This window comes from Ambystoma mexicanum, chromosome 6q (genome assembly GCF_040938575.1).
Source record: "Ambystoma mexicanum isolate Mex_15411 chromosome 6q, UKY_AmexF1_1, whole genome shotgun sequence".
NCBI classification, from domain to species: Eukaryota; Metazoa; Chordata; class Amphibia; order Caudata; family Ambystomatidae; genus Ambystoma; species Ambystoma mexicanum.
The window spans coordinates 159,346,989-159,366,070 of NC_090937.1; the positions used below are offsets into that span (position 1 = coordinate 159,346,989).

At 42.5% G+C, this 19,082-nt stretch overlaps 1 protein-coding gene across 1 annotated transcript; it reads right to left on the reverse strand.

Annotated features, from left to right (window-relative positions):
- Positions 1-2,174: 2,174 nt before the first annotated feature.
- LOC138515474 (leucine-rich repeat-containing protein AAC1-like) lies at positions 2,175-14,306 on the reverse strand. The gene is made up of 6 exons (XM_069630300.1): positions 14,243-14,306; positions 8,638-8,707; positions 6,729-6,770; positions 6,247-6,288; positions 4,236-4,502; positions 2,175-2,440 (listed from the first exon to the last, which is right to left on the reverse strand). Exons 2-5 carry the CDS (start codon positions 8,689-8,691, stop codon positions 4,248-4,250), a joined length of 393 nt encoding a protein of 130 aa, XP_069486401.1. The 5' UTR covers positions 8,692-8,707; positions 14,243-14,306; the 3' UTR covers positions 2,175-2,440; positions 4,236-4,247.
- Positions 14,307-19,082: the final 4,776 nt, after the last annotated feature.

Consider the following 19,082-nt stretch of genomic DNA (forward strand, 5'->3'; position numbering starts at 1 on the left):
ACTTTACTGTTTCAATATTTCCAATAACCTGCCAAACTTCACTTGTCTTGGTGCAATAGTTTCTAATATGTCCCCGTGGTTTTTAAAAATAGGGCAATCTTTGCCCTAGTGCTAATACCATGCACATTTGCTCTTCAACTCTGGTGCCCCGCCTCCCATCAATCCGCCACCCAAACAGGAGGCAAAAGTCGAGAGAGATGGGGCAAAGTAAAGCTTGTGACTCCCCAAGAAACAGATGTCATCATGGCAATAGATCTATGGTGGACCCACCCATAATGGCTGATGCCATCGACTCATCACCCATGCCACTGCAGCCCAAGGTAAAGTGACTAAACCTTAATGGCTCTGTCTTGTTGTTCATAAACATGTCTGCAGAGGGTGAGGCTGATTTGGGACAATTCCTTCCCCAGAAGAGCCTCTCTTAGAATTGCTCATACAAGTTTTTTTTTTTATTTGCTTCTTCTAATTGATCTGTTCCTTTCATTCTGTAATAAAATGAACTTGTTTAGCACACTGGAAGATTGAAAAAAGAAGCAGTGCTACGATTGGAAATATGAGGGACTGTTAATTGGGCAAGCGAAGGATCGGGAGTGACCATTCAAAGAAGGGATTTCAGTGAAATTGAACACTGTCCCGATCTCCAGTGGTGAGAACAGTTGTATAATAAGCAGAAATGTCACTCAACTGACTCACCATTAATGGATGCTTTAAATCTTAGTATTTCTGAAGATGTAGGTGTGCTCAAGTAATTAAATTGTGCATTATATCAATAAGGTCCAACATGCATCTGATGGCCCGTTCAAGATGCCATGATTGTAGGTTACAAAATACCAAGAGTGGTGAATGGGACAGTAAAGAAATCAGGGTTTGAATCAATCTTCCCATTGGACCATGTTGAACAATAACAGGCAAGTACTTTACCCACCGGTGCCACGATTCCATTAAATGTAAAAAATAAAGCAGGAGAGGTTCTCAATGGTTTAAACAACAGCACATTGCCTACATTGCGTTGTTAAAAGTAGACATTAACATTAGGCTTTGGGTGTCCAGCTATAGGTATTTACTAATTCCCAGGCAATCGTAGGAAGCAGGTGGGATGTAAAGTGCAGGTTTCCCTCATCGCCCTCTTGCCTGTAAACCTGGCATTACCAGGGTGGGCCTGAGTGCACACATGCATCAGAGGAGGCATCTGGGCAGTAGAAGTGACATGCACAGGACTTTCCAAAAGGTTTGAAGTCGACCAGTCTCCAAGCAGCACCATTCATCACTCCGCGTTTGCATCAAAGGACAGTCCATATTGTCACCCTTTCCACTTTCTCACAAATTAGCCAAATGGGAGTGTCTGGTCCCCCTTGCCCTCCTCGTAGTAATTACTTTGAGGCTTTATCAGCAAAGAGAGCTTAACACAAAGTGTTCTACTATGTTCAATTCCGATGCAGTCATTCTCGCTTTGCTCAGTTATGGTTGAGATAGTTGAGAAATGGTCCTGTCCAGATGGATTGTGGTGCTGTCCTGTGCCCATGAGGTTGTTCTTCCTGTGTTCCTTCATCTTTGCACCTTCCTCCTTGTCAATTGTTCACTCTCTCGACCTCCATGCAGTAATGGCCCTCGAGCCCCTTCTCTCTTGCAATTTTCCCTTTTTTTGCACCTCGTTAGGATCACAACAGTGAGCTCTTTAGTCTCTGTATAAGTTGTTCTGACGTTTACATTTATGAATAGTGTATATGTGTTTGTTGACCCACAGTAGTGCTATTCATCCGGAAAAATTCTGCGTGAGTAGCACATGTGAACAGCAACATCTCTGTTGTGTTCTACCTATGTCTGAGTTGTGAGTTACCCACATCTCACTTGTGCATTAAATCTATGCTCTAATTGAGCTCAGTGTTGAACCAGAGATCCTACTGCTTCAGAGGATGATGAGGAATGCCACGCGGCATTCACCACCGTGCATGAGGATCCAGCATGGCAACAGGCCTTGTGGCTGCAGCACACAGCTGAAGGTGCAGAGGGTGTCCATGGCTCAAACAACAATATAGAGCTTACTTTCTGGAGGAAGACTGCAGGTTATCTTATTTTTGTATGTTCATTCCGAAGGTCATAATGTTTCTGTTTTTACTAATCATAAGCACTCATTGCAAAGTCAGTGCCCAAATTGATAATAGACGATGAAGCTGTTGTAGAAATAACATGTCCCTTTTTATTAAGAGTACAAGCCAATAGTTTTAACATAACAAAAAAGCAATTGACAAATCTGCATGATGCCTGCAAAGTTTGTTTATTGACAGAAAAAGCATCATTAATGCACAGGAGCTTGATTGTGTGCACTGTTGCTTGATAATGTGCAAGGCACTGGAAGCTGCGCTGAAGCAGACTGTGGCTTCTTTTCCCTTCTCTTCCCTTCTCGTGGTGCAGGTCCAGGAGTCCTCTTTTACTTTCGGCTCTAGAAGAAAATAGAAAGAAAATAAATAGTAAGCAAAATGTATGCATGTGGAATTATATTTAGTACATTTAATTCATTGTACTGTGTTGCCTACACTAACAGCACTCAAATGCTGGGCTCTAATCTAAACAGAACCCACATCTATAACTTGGTGTTTGATCTCAGTTGTGGTAAATGTTGGCAAAGCTCCCAATGGCAAATACTAAGTTCAGGTCGAGGGACCCATTGCAAATCATGCTTCTGGGATATCCTTGTGCTGCCCAATTATCATTGTCTCAGTCCTGCCCAGATGGACAGTCATAGTCCACATGAGAAGGTGTAGCTGGAGGGTCTCTGCGCATCAGGCACCTTAGAGCACTCGCAATTGGTCAGCTCTGTATCACTTGCATCTCCTTAAGAACTTCAATTTGGGCAAGCACCTGCCAGACACACTTCAGTTAAGGTACCTTATACTGCATTATTACACTGGTTTTGCCTCATGGTTACCAATGTGGAATGAGTACAATGTCTTCATGAAGCAATAGTTTTTGTAAAGTAGATGGAGATTTCCAAATGCTGAAAGAACCGTAGAGTACTTTGATGATTCCTACATATTAATACGAGAAGACATTAAATCAAGATTCGAATCTACTGCTCAACATGCATCAATGTGTTCCAGATAATGCGATCCAGAGCTTTGCAAAAGTTATATCGGCAAATGCTTGAGTGACGACAGCGTGTGGTAGCCATGAGCGGCTGGAACGTGCAGGTCATCCACCTTAGGAACGCTGACACGTGTCCATGTTCATTCATCTCAACAGTCAATGTGGCATGGCCACCAATGGGGGCAGCTGCGCTCCTGGTGTACTGTACCGGAGGACTTGAGAGTCGAGGCTACATGTGAACACATCCATATGCGTTTGTAAAGGATTCATACAGAAGACAATGCCACGGAAGAGGTGCTGGCATTGTCAGACTGAAAGTAAGTGTGTGTGTGTGTGTGTGTGTGTGTGTGTGTGTGTGTGTGTGTGTGTGTGTGTGTGTGTGTGTGTGTGTGTGTGTGTGTGTGTGTGTGTGTGTGTGTGTGTGTGTGTGTGTGTGTGTGTGTGTGTGTGTGTGTGTGTGTGTGTGTGTGTGTGTGTGTGTGTGTGTGTGTGTGTGTGTGTGTGTGTGTGTGTGTGTGTGTGTGTGTGTGTGTGTGTGTGTGTGTGTGTGTGTGTGTGTGTGTGTGTGTGTGTGTGTGTGTGTGTGTGTGTGTGTGTGTGTGTGTGTGTGTGTGTGTGTGCTCTGTGATGGAGTGCCATTTCCGAGATCACAAACTGGAGGGGGAGAGAAGCCCAAAGGGGCCTCGGGAGAGCCTTGGCTGGGTGCTTAGCTGCAAACCATACTTGTCATACAGGAGACTCTTGGATTGACGAAGAGGCATTTTTAAACAGAACTGGGTGGCAACAACTGTGCAACCGAATTGCTATTATAAAACTGTTCGCAAAGAATGACTAATGGCATTTCTAGACTTACTGTAGACTTAGAGGAGGGCTTGCCCATTTTATGGTCTCTGTCTGAAGTGTTGCTCAACACTTTGGCATCAGCAAATGACATTCCTATATCATGTGACCATGTGTTATCTGGGGAAGCTAACACATAAGAGATAGACTTGGGACACCCTGTATCTCAAGCCTATGGTCCACCTTTTAAGGACTTCGAGGCAGTCAGCTAGTCAGAGGTACACAATGTGGTAACTTGAGGGGACAGGAGAAGAAACATTTCTCTTAAGCATTTGGCATACTACACACATGATCTGGACTGCATCACATACCTTATTCCATTATTAGCCTTGAGCTGTAGAAGGTGTAGTGGGAGTAGTGGTGGTTGGAGTAGTTGTGGTTGGAGTAGTGGTGGTTGGAGTAGTGGTGGTTGGTGTAGTGGTGGTTGGAGTAGTGGTGGTTGGTGTAGTGGTGGTTGGCGTGGTTGTAGTTGGAGTTGTGGTGGTTGGCGTTGTAGTGGTTGGAGTAGTTGAACGGAAACGATGATGACGATCTTTACGATTATACTTTCGCTTTGCGTATCCCCTGCTTTCGTTTGACTGCAAGAAAAAAAAAAGACATCCTCAAATGAATTGAAACAGTCTGACAATGGATTACAATAAAGCTACAAACCACGCGGGTTACGTGGTTTTCTATCACTCTTCTATGTTTGCATGCAAATCATAGAAATGCAAGGGTCCGCTTATTTTGTACACTGATTATCTTTAATTTCCATATCTAACATGGATGCCCTCAGGGGCATGAAAAGGTTTTGCAAAGACAGCTAGTGAACACACCGGAAAGAGTATTAATTGTTTTTGCTAATAGACTAGAGGCAGGCAAGTAGGTTATGTAAAAACCTACTTATGTTCTATCCATGTGTGCATGCGTGGTGTTGCTGTCGTGCAACTCTAGCGAGAAAGCCGGAGAGAGCGCTGTGCAAAGGTAAATAAGAGATTTATAAGGGAGACGAAACACAGGGACAGTCTCCTATGCCGAGGTGTACACGCTCTAAGAGCAATTTCAGAAAAATGTTTTGCCATTTTAAAAGTTAAAAATAAGAAAAATACATTTTCATAGAAACTTGTAAATTGACTACCGTTTCCAAGGGATGTCCGCAAACCTTATAATTATTTGAAAAGTTAGAAAAAAAAGTATATTAATTTAAAATATGAATTTTGAACGAAGGCAGATTGTTTTGCATCATTGCCGTTTATTGGTTGGCCTGGGGGGTCTTAGGGTTGCAATATGAGGAGGAGCAGGATTGGAAGAGATTCACATGACTCGTGTAATGGAGGAGAGACATGGGTGTTTGGGTGCATGGGAAGGAAATGAAGAGAGAAGAGAGAAGGTTGAGGAAGGAAGTCCAAATGCAGCATTCCCTCTTTTGTGGATGCGGCTTGGGGGGGCGTGTGTTGCTAGGTCTGGAAAAGATCTGCGGCTGTGCAAATGTCAGGACTGTCAGGATTCGGAGCTAGCTAGCCTTTGTGGTTGTTGCTCCTGGGCTTCTATCCGGGGCTAAAACCAAAAGACCTGTGGCTATAGCCCCCTCAGCCCTCCCTCCACCCCCATCTAGCAACGCCTCTGGCCTCGGGCTGTGTTGTAGTGTAATGAAGTAGAGAAATGAGTGTTTGGGTGCAGGGGAGGGAAATGCTGAGAGAATAAAGAAGGATTGAGGCTGGAAGACAGTACAGGGTCTTTTCCTCATTTGTAGACCCTTTTCATGGCACACGAGGTAGTGAGTGGTATTGGGCAGAACAGGGCTAAGGGATGGTTTCCCCTCTGTTAACCAAAGGCCTCGGTGGTTGGTTGGGAAAGACGGTGGGCATTGTGTGGAGCACAATCCAATGGTAACAGACAAAAGATGGTACTAGCAAGACAACCGAAAGAAGAATAAACAGGGGGGCAGAGGCTTGCTGCAGATTCGTTCTGTTGTGTACATGAGATTTTGGGGACTCTCTATCTTTAGTAATACTTTATTTTCCTTGATTGGCTTTTTACAAATACTTTGTAGGGACAGCCTCACAATTCTACCACTCAGTTTAGTAATTTTTTTTCTCACAGTACCTCATTTTCCTAAATAATTCTCAAATACATTTCTTTTGAATGGTGTACTGGTTCTAAATGTGTCAATATCTATCTCGCGTAGAAGGTAAACGCAGCATTGATAGTTGTCTGAGAAAAAGTTCAACAAAAGATTTTGATTTCTGAGCAATTGATGTCAAATGAATAATGAAAGGCCATACACAATCCTGAGAAGAACAAGAAACACGGAACACTTTAGAAAGGTGATTTTGCACTTACGTTGGAAGCACTTCGATCCTCCCGCTGCTTCGCTACGGAAGCCTGTAAGTATCACAAGGAACAAAGGAAGAACACTCAAGAATGAGAAGGTAGAAGGCAAATCAAAGATCACAACTACATGCATTTCCTGATCCTGCTTCCTCTGTAGTCCAATCAAATGGGTTGAATCTTGATCCAGGACATTTGCCTCTTCTCTTAATATTATTGAACAGAAATGTTGTCTTATGGCTGTTTTTAAAAATGCTGATGTGTTTAGAATTGCATAATTAGTATGTCTTCTTAATTTATTTGCCAGACAGAATAGTCACCATTTATGAAATGATCCCATATATCGCTTTTTTTAATTTGCATTGAAAGTTGCATTAGTAGGAAAAATAAATGTGTGAAATGATTAACTGACTTAACATTAAAATAAAATGGATAAAACTAATATTGATGAATGCAAGAAAAAGGAATTCATTGAGAAGGAGAGTGTCACTTACGCTGCCAGCACTTGCATCTTCCAGTTCATTCTCTGCAGAGGTCTGCAAATAATGCCGGGGACACAAGAAGAAGCCTTCAGAGTTACATGAAAAGGACACATACAAACATTCACAATTCCTATTCCCATCCTATTCTGTATACATTGATGTAACTTTGCCATTAGCAGGATGCGTCATCTCTATCCATAGTTATATATGATTCTAACAGTTGAATTGAGAATTGCAAAATACAATCCGTATCGCCAGACCCATTGTATGCAATGGTCTGGCGTATTGCAAATGTTACAGCTTTCGGCAGCCTGCACGCTGGGACCCCCATGGAAGAGAAGCCCACTCGCCAGCAGGTTAACATACTTTTTTTCCGCATAAAATAACAGCCCTGTTTGATCGATAATACAAGTATGTTATGAACTGCACAATACGGCCTTCTTCTGTGCTTGCAGATAGGTGTTAGAAAACTATATCCTACAAAAATAAAACATTAAAAGTCACGTTCACTTGCCATTTAAAAAAAAAAAGATAATTCCCCCTATTTGTGAGGCATTAAATGTCTTTCATACATCTTCCTTCTACTAATAAAAGAACTGTCAGTCAATTTCACTTGGAACCGCCCACTAAACCTCCCTGTAATAATCTGCAGTATGCAAGCATGGCCTTTCATGCTATTTCTTCAGGGGCTAAACCCTGAATTCTTGCATTTGATGAGCGTCACTATTCTGTCACTAGAGCGGATTCATATCTGCTGCTTTGGAGTTCTTGGCTATCCAAAAAGATTGCTGAAACAGTGGAACACACTCCTACTAAAAAGGCAGCAATGCAAGCCCCTTGGGTGCTCTTCTCTGGCTTGCCATTTGCTCAGGGTCTCCTCTGTAGTGATGGCCAGCACTAAGGGTACATTTGGTGGGCAGTCTTTTCTCAGAATGGATCTCACTGACTGGTTGTCACTGACAGAGACTGGCTAGCTGATCAACTGACTGACTTACTAATTCACTCACTCAGCCACTAGGCACTCATAGAGTCTGATTCATGGAATTCTTTGCATGGTGCAAAGTCACTTTTCAATGGTTCAAAGTGACTTGCACTGCCAACAAACACCCTGATTCATGGAGCAGTGCAATGTGTATTTTTGCATTGCAAAGTCACTTTGCACAAATATGCAAGAATCAGCCCATGTAGTGGTACCTTTTGGCATAAATAAAGGGAACCGAATATGAAGAGGGAAACAAGAACAGAGGGCATCGGGTGAGTGAGGAAAGGTCGCAAGTGTTGCAGGGTGAGCAGGCAGTGGCGTACCATGGAGCACCATGGTAACACTGGGCTGAATGGAAGATGGATGATAGCGGCATGAGAGCGCCATAAAGATGTCCACTAGTCTGAGATCCAACTGAGCGATCAGAATAATGGAAGACACATGCAGAGTAAGGGCCGAAGAGGAGATACTGCACTTCTCACTTTTCAGGAGACACCACAGCACACACATATACTTTGAATCTCCTAACTTTGGAGAACCCTTAGTGATGGAGGCAGAAACCATCATCAGAATATACACAGGAGACAGAGAAGGGGATAAGTGAAGGCAGGGTGGCCAGGAGAGGGATGAGGGAGGCCTTTGCCCTGATCCGGGGGACATGCTACACGCGTCCGCCTTCATCACTAGCATTGCAATTATTGTAAACAATGATTCTCTCTTCACTTGTATTATGTTGGAAACATTGGCCTGAAACGTTGCTCACTTGCATTAGTACCATTTTTGTAAGGTTTATACATAAGAAAACACAATGGAATAAGGCACATTATGATATGGGGGATTCTGATGAGATCAGGATTAAATGTGAACTACTTAAGTTGTTTGCCCACTGGCAGCAAGTCTAACGCTGTCTAACTTTACCCCACTGATTCTGCCACTTACCACTATGCAAATAGCTACCGCCATAAAGCAGGCCACCACAAGTAGAGTCCTCATTGTGTATCAACTGCGCCTGAAAGTAGATAAATAAATAAAAAAGAAACACTTATATGGGCTTTTTATGCACTGCACATTTCCCTGACATTTAAAAACGTGTGGGCTCACTGAACATGTTTTTTTTTACTGATATAGAATTAGCGAACGGTGCTGTGAGGCAATGGATTGATGAACAGAGCTCAGGGGCCACAATTTGTAAAATTCTTCACATGACGTCCAGGTGGATAGCATGACCAACTGTCCCTTTTTACCATTTGCAAATACCAAAAATAGCCCTTTCAACCAAAATGTCACAAGAGGGCCAATATTAAGATTATGTATACCTTATTTCTAAGATCAATAAACTTTCAAAATGTGAAAGACTACAATCATTCAGCTTTTAGCACCAGTACAATTATTTGGATTCACTTTTTTGATAACTGGTAAAGAATCGATATTCGAAAATCCACTAATACGCTTCAAGTGACCCATATTATCACAATGAATTCCTTATTTCTAAAACATTGAACATTTAGGTGTGTTGCCAAAAATCTGAATGGCATTTGTTTCATATGTCACAAAAAAAAAACAATATATAAAAAATGAGAAGAAAATGTATGCTAGAGTGCTGCTGATATTCTGTGGCTGAGTCCTGGGCAGTCTGGTAATGACTCTGCTGAGGTCGGTGTTCAGAATCCTCAGCACGCCCAGGCGTATTCCCAATGCCAGTGAGAAGTGCAGTGCCGTGAAACAACAGAAGTGAACACAGCAAGGGATGTTGTGGATCACTCTCCTAGCTATGCTTTGTACACTAACAGACCAACTTATATTTAGTCCTGATTCTTCAACATGAAAACTGATGGTATTCAACTAAGTCTCTCTATGATCTGCCAGTATTCTGATGGTTATTCAATTTCTCCATTCCTGGTTTCCAGTTAGACAAACTTATTTTGAATAGGACAAGGTCGTCCAGTCTTGAAATGGTGCAGCTCGTTTCTTACAAACTTCATAAAATAATCTTTGTAATAGTTTGTAACTAATCAACGGCAGATTCCTGGTGTCTCATGCTGCAGACATTGCCGATCTAATTATGGACAAGAAATTGGACTTCATAGCAATAACGGAGACCTGGGTGTACGCTTCTGCAGGTCCCGCTCTCTTCATTGCTACTCCTGACAATTACACAATACTAAAATCTGACAGAGAATCCTACAAAGGCAGAGGAATTGCCTTTATCTCCAAGACAAACTTAGGACTCAGAATAGCTCCTCACCCTCCCCCTACCTCATGTGAAATGATGTCAGTCAAGCTTCCCCTCAATAATTCACAGACTATAACAATGCATTTGATCTACAGACCCCCAAGACCTATAGGCTCCTTTGAAGAAGACATCATTACTCTACACCATTCTAATACCAAACCTTCCTCCAAATCCTCATTCTAGGTGATTTCATCCTAGGTCTTAATGAACCGAATGACCAACCTGCCATGTCTCTGGCTAATTCCTTGACTGAGCTGGGCCTCACACAAAGAGTCCTCCACCCTATGCACAATAAAGGTAGAACCTTAGATTGGGTCGCTGACTTCAATTGCGCAACCTTCATTACCGCTATTGAACAATACCTGTGGACCGACCACTCACTACTTACCTTTAAGATCCTTGACTGCACACCTCAGAGCAAACAAAACCCTGTGACCCCACAGACCCTTACACGCAATAAAAGAAATATCACCGTGGCCATCCTAATACCTTACATTCAACCACTGCTCAATCCATTACCTGCATCAGCTGATCCGGCAGAACATGTGGACCTCTACAACAACACTATCACCTCTGCCCTTGATGTAATAGCACCCCTTAAAATGAGGAAAGGCAAACCTAAATCTTATCTGAATACTTGGTTCACACCCAAACTCAAATCCATTCATAATAAAAAAAGGAAATGGGAAACCACCTGGAAGAATAACCCTTCCCCTGCCAATAAAGATATACTTCTTAATATCACAGCCAACGACAAAGCCCAAACCCTTTCTGCCAAACGAGACACCTACAACGATATGATCGAAAAAGCCAGCTCAAGTACTAGAGAACATTTCTCCATACTAAGAGAGCTGGAATCACCAATCCCCCCAACAGATAACTGTATCAAAGACAAGACTTTGTGTACCAAGATCCAAGATGCACTACCCAATATGATCACTTCACTCCAGTATAAAATGACTGCCAAAGGATCAATCTCCTTTCCCAATAATCTCAAAAAATACCTCCAATCCCGGCCTGAACCCTACAAAACCTTTCCCGCGATTCAAATTCACTCAAGTCCCCACCCGAAAAGTGGAAAACATCATAGCCTCATTAAAAGCCTCCAATTGCCAGGGAGACTCGTGCCCAGCTTCCACTATTAAAGAAGCTGCCAGCGTACTTGCCCCTTTTGTTGCCACTCCGATCAACTCTTCCTTCACACTTGCACTGTCCCGACTAACCTAAAGAACTCCTGGGTACTTCCTCTTCTAAAGAAACTCTCCCTGGACTGAAGCATCCCCACTAACTTTAGACCTATAACTACTGCCCCATTTATTCTAAAAATCATTGATAAAGCTGCATACATTCAGATTCAATCTTACTTAGAATCCAACAACCTATTAGGACTCAGACAATCTGGCTTCAGACCCCAACATGGCACTGAAACAGCACTGATTGACCTAAAAATACAGATTGATGACTTGAAAGACAATGGAAAACCTGCCCTTTTGCTTCTACTGGATCTGTCAGCCACTTTTGACTTATTTGATAATAAGGTACTGTGCAAACATTTATCCTTAGCGGCCCATTTCTCAGTAGATGCAACAGCATGGATCCACATTTTCCTAAACAACAGATCCATGAGAGTTTTCTCATCCACAACTGTAGCTGATCTCGTTCCCACAACTTGTGGAGTCCTGCAATGGTCCTGTGTGTTGCCCACCATTTATAATGCATTTACCAAACCATTATTCAATGACTTAGACTATCTGGGTGTCACCTACACTAACTATGCAGTTGACATCCAGATACTCATACCTCTGACCGGCTACTATCTCATCATTCAGGCATGGGTGGCCACACATGGTCTTTGCCTGAATGATGAGAAGACTGAATTACTTCTCCTAGCCTCTCCCCATAACCAGAAGAAATCATGTAACCAATTCCCCGCCTTCAACATTGATGGCAATAACATCAAGGTGGCTAAAGAGGTTAACACCTTGGGTTTCCACCTAGAGCCCACCCTGAATTTATGCAAACAAGCCAGCGCCACAGCCTCAGCGACACCTTACACCTGCAAACTGATCCACACCTGCAAAACATTTCTCTCTGTAGATAGTTGCATTACATTGGCTTGTAAAATCGACTACTGCAATGCACTTTATATCGGATCCAACAAAAATATCATTAACAAACTACAGATCTTGAAAAGCAATGCTCTCAGAACAGCCCTTAGCATCCCTGGAAGACAGCACATATCCATGCTCAGACCAAACAACTACTGGTTTTCCATCAAGGACAGAATCACCCTCAAAACAGCCTCTCTTATGCACAAATGCCTTAATAAAGCAGCCCCTCAGTACCTTTCTGCAAAATTCATCAGGCACAACTCTGCCCAATCTACCAGATCTTCCAACTCGGGCTGCCTTAGAGTCCCTAGGTTCAGATTGAAGAAAGCAGGTGGCAGCAGCTTTCCAGTCATGGCCACCCAATTGTGGAACTCCATACCCCACCCCCTCTTTAAGATCTAACCAATCCTTCCTGAAATTCAGGAAAAACCTCAAACTCTGGCTGATATCCAATGACCTCCCGCCCTGTTAGAACTCCTCTTACACTTCTCCTGGTTCTGTCACACATTCCATTCGTTTGTACTTTAACCTGTATATACCCTTGTACTATATTGCACTGTCTTTACTCATGTATACTTCGGTATTATATTGCTTTGTATTTTATATTGTAACCAAGAAAATGCATATTCTTGTAACGCTCCCAGATACCTACGGGTGAGGAGTGCTTTATAAATAAATAAACAAACAAATTGAACCTGGAACCCAAAAAACAACCTCCCTCACACCCTGAGTCTCTTTCCTCTCCCCACTGCTGCTTCACAACTATAGGGCACCAATTGGAGAGGTAAGTCATGGCTAATGCCTCTCTGGTTTTCAAAGTGCAGACTACACCCAATCCTTCGAAATGTTGGAGAGATGCTCCACAATAAAGATGTAAGTTAACTTCCTCACACAGTTCAAGACTGACAGTTGATGTTGTAGCTATGCTTAAATGTCTCAAAAAAATTGTAGCTGCTGAAAGCTCCAACTACAGGAATGAACACAGGCCAGCCATCCCCAACCCCATCTGCCAAAGATCATGCTCCCTAGACATGACCTCACGGATCACATAATTTCTTGTCCTTGTGGAGCCATGCCTTTCCTTCAAACCCATTATCAAGAAAGCCAGTCCATATTCGGGACTCAAAAAAATAACTCACCAATGTCAACCTCTCCTCTCCAAATAAGCCTGAATGCTGTTAGGAAGACCTTTATCATAGCCATATGAGAGACATGTAGTCATCTCTTTGTTTGAATTAAGATTCTTGAATATGTCCAAAGCCCAGGAGCTTATCAAGGTTTTCCACTCAATTGTACATTAACACCCATTGAGTTATATTCTGCTACAAAATGTACATTCATACAACACATGACCCTTACATGTTATTGTTTTGTGGGCAACGTTGACAAAATACTGTTTTTGTAACTCAAACTGCAAAATAGATTTGGTAAGAATGCACAGCCTATTCACCTCACACCCAGGTCCATTCCATGAACATCATTGTTTCCAGGGCTGGATCATTGGCAATTGAAGACCAGCAATGAATGGAGGACATGACACTGACAACAAAGGTGTATCCAAACATCTCCCCACTAGCTAAATTGCTATCTTCACATTTCAAAGTGTGGGATTATGGGATACCTAGATCAAATAATGTAATTAGCTTATCCAATGTTTCTTTCATACAATCTTCTAGCCTAAGATATGTTGGGGTTCTTGGTAAATGAATCAGTTCATTCTAGAGAGCAGCACCACCTTAGGATATACACATTGTAGAATGTAGACAATAATCTATTCACCAACAGGCTGCTTCCACGTGTCGCCTTGCCCCATTGGCTTCCTGAATATTTCGATTCAGGATGATCTGCACAATTACCAAGACAACACCACTGGCCTATTTTATAAAGCATTTTGCAATGGGATTTTCCCTTCGAAAAACGTTTTGCAAATCAGTCCAAATGTCTTTCCTGAAATCAATAAAACATATGTTTTCATATTATTTTGTTCCACGTTAAAATCAAACCAAATGTTATCATACGGTCGGTGGAAAGCGCCCCAATTCATGCCATTATATTTAATAATGTTATAGAACACACAAATTATTTAATGTAATGTCAATACAAAGGGGTTAATGATTAATTGGAAACAAACAAGTTTGTGATCTATTAATCGTGCACATTTCCACGGCATGAGATGCGCTGCACTAACACAGCCACTTACCTTCCTCGAGTAGTGACGTGAATGATCCTGTTGCCTGTGTTGCCGAACTGGTGTTTGAAAGCAGAGCATGTATTGCATTTATAGTGTTCTTTGAAATTGTGCCTTGTTTCAGGGATTAAAACAAATGAGTGCACAATGGGACCGTGGGTGTAAGAAACCCTCCACACTTAACTCTCGGATGTGTTCCCCTGTCAACAGTCCATAAACACAAATAACTTCGCAAGAAGCTGTGGCTTTTCTTTGAAATATTGAGCAAGTCGGGAGACTTTGTTCAAAGCATCACAGCACAAGACACTTGTTTAGCATTAGCGCTGATTTGTTCTGTAATTGTATAATTGTTCTGGAGATAGGTACCACCCCCGTTCAGTATCGAAGAGACAGGCTGCTCTTTGTTTTGTCAGTTACTACAGCCCCACCTTTCCTGGTCCACAGTGAATCTTACATATGCACTGCCTTGACCATCACATGATTTGGAGACTATTGCAGGGGTGAAATGAGGGGGGCACAGAACATAAATGTAGTCCTTCTGCACTGGCTATTATAATAAAAGTCATGCTCAATGGAGCCTGCATGGTGCACAGTGTCTTTTCACTGGAGCAACGTGACTTTGCACTGCCTACAAACACCCTGATTCATGGAGCAGAATAAAGTGTATTTTTGCACTGTGCAACGTCACTTTGCACTCTAAAAATACACTTTGTCCTGCTCCATGAATCAGGGTGTTTGTAGGCAGTGCAAAGTCACTTTGCACTAGTGAAAAGTCACATGTGTACTGCAAAAATGACTGTGCACTTACATTTGGGCTACTCAGAACACATATCTCTTAGCTAGCCATGCCATGCCAGCCTGTGGGCATCAAAAAACCTCTTAAGTGCAAATAACTCAGAGATCTGAAATTCAGGCACTCAGCTAGTAGGTGCTCCAATATTTCCACTCAACTTCCCTAAAACAGAATTTACATTCAGCGTTTTCAGGTTTGACAAGTTACATTTATCTATGAGTGCATCAACCCTTATAAAGACCATCTACGCCTATGGCAACAATATATAGATGATGTTTTAGTCATCTGGACAGGAAGTGAATTGGAAGCTATACACTTTCTGAAATGGATCAACCTATACATTGTAACACCATTAATGACCTAGATCTTACAATCCAAGCGGATATTGAAACCAAAAAGCTGGTGGTGAAACCATTTCACAAACAAACCAATAATAACTCCTTATAACTTACATCCCAAACACACAAGAGATAATTTACCCTTGGGACAGTTCCTCTGATTAAAATTAAATAGCACCAATCGGAAGTACTACAATCAAGAAGCAGAGAATCTGAGGGAAAAACTCCACAGGATGGGATATCCACCGAAACTAACCACACAGGCGATGAAATGAGCTAAGAATAGTAATTGTGGAACCCTACTGGAAAAAAATGGAACCGATGATGAGAATAAAGAAAGAATAGTATTTGTGAATACTTTTAGTTATCTCTCTAATAAGATCCAGAAAATCATCCATAAGAATTGGAACGTGTTGGAACAAGGTGTATGCCCATTGGAGCGACCACTCATTGCCTACAAAAGAAGAAAGAATATCAAGGATCAAGTGACTCATAATAATACAGCAGGACAAGACCCAAGGCAGCAAACCATCACAGAGACCTGGGGCTTTGCTAAGCCTGTGGGACATGCACCCTGGGGAAATTGTTTGTGCTGTAAGCAGAAACAGAGGAGTACTAAAATAGATATAGGTCTGCTCAGACCGTGGACTCAGAACACCTTCACTAATTGTAACTCTGCAATGGTAGTGTCCATGATCCGATGTCCTTGTGACCGATTGTACATAGGCAAAACGGAGAGAAAAATCAAAACCCGCATTACAGAACATAAAAGCTGCATAAAACATTGAATACACACTGCCCCCTGGTGAGTCATTTTATTGAAAACATACATCAGGCAGATGACATTAGATGGTCCATTTTGTACAAGGTGAAACCTGGCAGTAACAAGAATCTAGACAAAAGGAAACGTATAGAAAAGGGGAATTAAATTATTTTTCCGACAAAAAGTGCAACCTTAGGGCTGAATGAACAGACTGAAGAATGGTAACCAATCGATTTATGCAGAGAGTTAATAAGCCAGATTATGACATGATTCTGGATCAGGAGATGACTCGCCTAGAAGCATTAAGTTTGATAACACATGGCACAGGTTTATCCAAAATTGAGGGTGATAAATGGGTTCACCAGGTTAACATCGTGAAAAATAGGGCTGTATTTTGTTGTTACATTGTAACACACTAACTCCAATAAAAATAAGCCAAAGGAGTGTAAATGCTGAAATTAAGGTGGCATTAGAAGAAACGACCTACCGTTTTAATATTATATTATCATGTAGACAAGAGACAAAATCCTTGCTACCAGAGAAATTGACCCAGAAGGATTTGCGAGAGGAAAAGAAAAAAAGCATGGTAAGCCCAGGTGACCCGGGCTCAAATGGCAGTAGCAGCAGGGCCATCATGCCTTACATTGGCGAGCCACAACCATGGCTTTCCCCCTCCCCCCATCAAGGGGAAGATGTGTGCTATGGAGGAAGTTGTTTCCAGTCACCTGCCAGCAAAATCAAGTGCGAAAAATACAAGTACAAGAATCCTCAGAGCTAATTAACTTGCCACACCTGAAAAAGAAATGCAGACCTGCCTGAATTAAGTAAGAAACTCAGCCTCCCTGAAGATTGATGAAGTCATGAAAATGTGCGTTAGGAGGAGAAGCTAAAGACTGGTAACAGAGCGCCTGCCTTTACATCTTTAAACATTGTTCCAGGAGTCCTGGGCTCAAAAGGCAGTAGCAGCAGGGCCATCATGCCTTATATTGGAGAGCCACAACCATGGCTTTCCTCCTGCCCCCATCAAAGGGAAGATTTGTGCTATGGAGGGAGTTGTTTCCAGTCACCTGCCAGCAAAATCAAGTGCAAAAAATACAAGTACCAGAATCCTCAGAGTTAATTAACTTGCCACACCTGAAAAAGAAATGCAGACCTGCCTGAGTTAACTAAGAAACTCAGCCTCCCTGAAGATTTATGAAGTCATGAAAACATGCGTTAGGAGGAGAAGCTAAAGACTGGTAACAGAGCGCCTGCCTTTACATCTTTAAACATTGTTCCAGGAGTCCCGGGCTCAAATGGCAGTAGCTGCAGGGCCATCATGCCTAACATTGGAGAGCCACAACCGTGGCTTTCGCCCTTCCTGTATCAAGGGGAAGATTTGTGCTATGGAGGGAGTTGTTGCAAGTCACCTGCCAGCAAAATCAAGAGAGAAAAATACAAGTACCAGAATCCTCAGAGCTAATTAACTTGCCACACCTGAAAAAGAAATGCAGACCTGCCTGAATTAACTAAGAAACTCAGCCTCCCTGAAGATTGATGAAGTCATGAAAATGTGTGTTAGGAGGAGAAGCTAAAGACTGGTAACAGAGTCCCTGCCTTTACAACTTTAAACATTTTTCCAGGAGTCCTGAGCTCAAAAGGCGGCAGCAGCAGGGCCATCATGCCTTATATTGGAGAGCCACAACCATGGCTTTCCTCCTGCCCCCATCAAGGGGAAGATTTGTGTTATGGAGGGAGTTGTTTCCAGTCACCTGCCAGAAAAATCAAGTGCAAAAAATACAAGTACCAGAATCCTCAGAGTTAATTAACTTGCCACACCTGAAAAAGAAATGCAGACCTGCCTGAGTTAACTAAGAAACTCAGCCTCCCTGAAGATTTATGAAGTCATGAAAACATGCGTTAGGAGGAGAAGCTAAAGACTGGTAACAGAGCACCTGCCTTTACATCTTTAAACATTGTTCCAGGAGTCCCAGGCTCAAATGGCAGTAGCTGCAGGGCCATCATGCCTTACATTGGAGAGCCACAACCATGGCTTTCCACCTCCCCCCATCAAGGGGAAGATCTGTGCTATGGAGGGAGTTGTTTCCAGTCACCTGCTAGCAAAATCAAGTGCGAAAAATACAAGTACCAGAATCCTCAAAGCTAATTAACTTGCCACACCTGAAAAAGAAATGCAGACCTGCCTGAATTAACTAAGAAACTCAGCCTCCCTGAAGATTGATGAAGTCATGAAAATGTGCGTTAGGAGGAGAAGCTAAAGACTGGTAACAGAGCGCCTGCCTTTACATCTTTAAACATTGTTCCAGGAGTCCCGGGCTCAAAAGGCAGTAGCATCAGGGCCATCATGCCTTACATTGGAGAGCCACAACCATGGCTTTCCCCCTCCCCCATCAAGGGGAAGATGTGTGCTATGGAGGGAGTTGTTTCCAGTCACCTGCCAGCAAAATCAAGTGCGAAAAATACAAGTACCAGAATCCTCAGAGCTAATTAACTTGCCACACCTGAAAAAGAAATGCAGACCTGCCTGAATTAACCAAGAAACTCAGTCTCCCTGAAGATTGATGAAGTCATGAAAACATGCGTTAGGAGGAGAAGCTAATGACTGGTAACAGAGCACCTGCCTTTACATCTTTGAAATTTGTTCCAGCAGTCCCGGGCTCAAAACGCAGTAGCAGCAGGGCCATCATGCCTTACATTGGAGAGCAACAACCATGGCTTTCCACTTCCCCCCATCAAGGGGAAGATTTGTGCTATGGAGAGAATTGTTTCCAGTCACCTGCCAGAAAAATCAAATGTGAAAAATACAAGTACCAGAATCCTCAGAGCTAATTAACTTGCCACACCTGAAAAAGAAATGCAGACCTACCTGAATTAACTAAGAAACTCAGCCTCCCTGAAGATTGATGAAGTCATGAAAATGTGCATTAGGAGGAGAAGCTACAGACTGGTAACAGCGCG

Coding starts and splice junctions, on each gene's coding strand:
- LOC138515474 (XM_069630300.1), bottom strand. CDS start 8,691: ATGAGGACTCTACTTGTGGTGGCCTGCTTTATGGCGGTAGCTATTTGC. Junction 6,771..8,637: donor CGGTAGCTATTTGCATAGTG/GTAAGTGGCAGA, acceptor CATTATTTGCAG/ACCTCTGCAGAGAATGAACT. Junction 4,503..6,246: donor AGGATCGAAGTGCTTCCAAC/GTAAGTGCAAAA, acceptor TTTTTCTTGCAG/TCAAACGAAAGCAGGGGATA.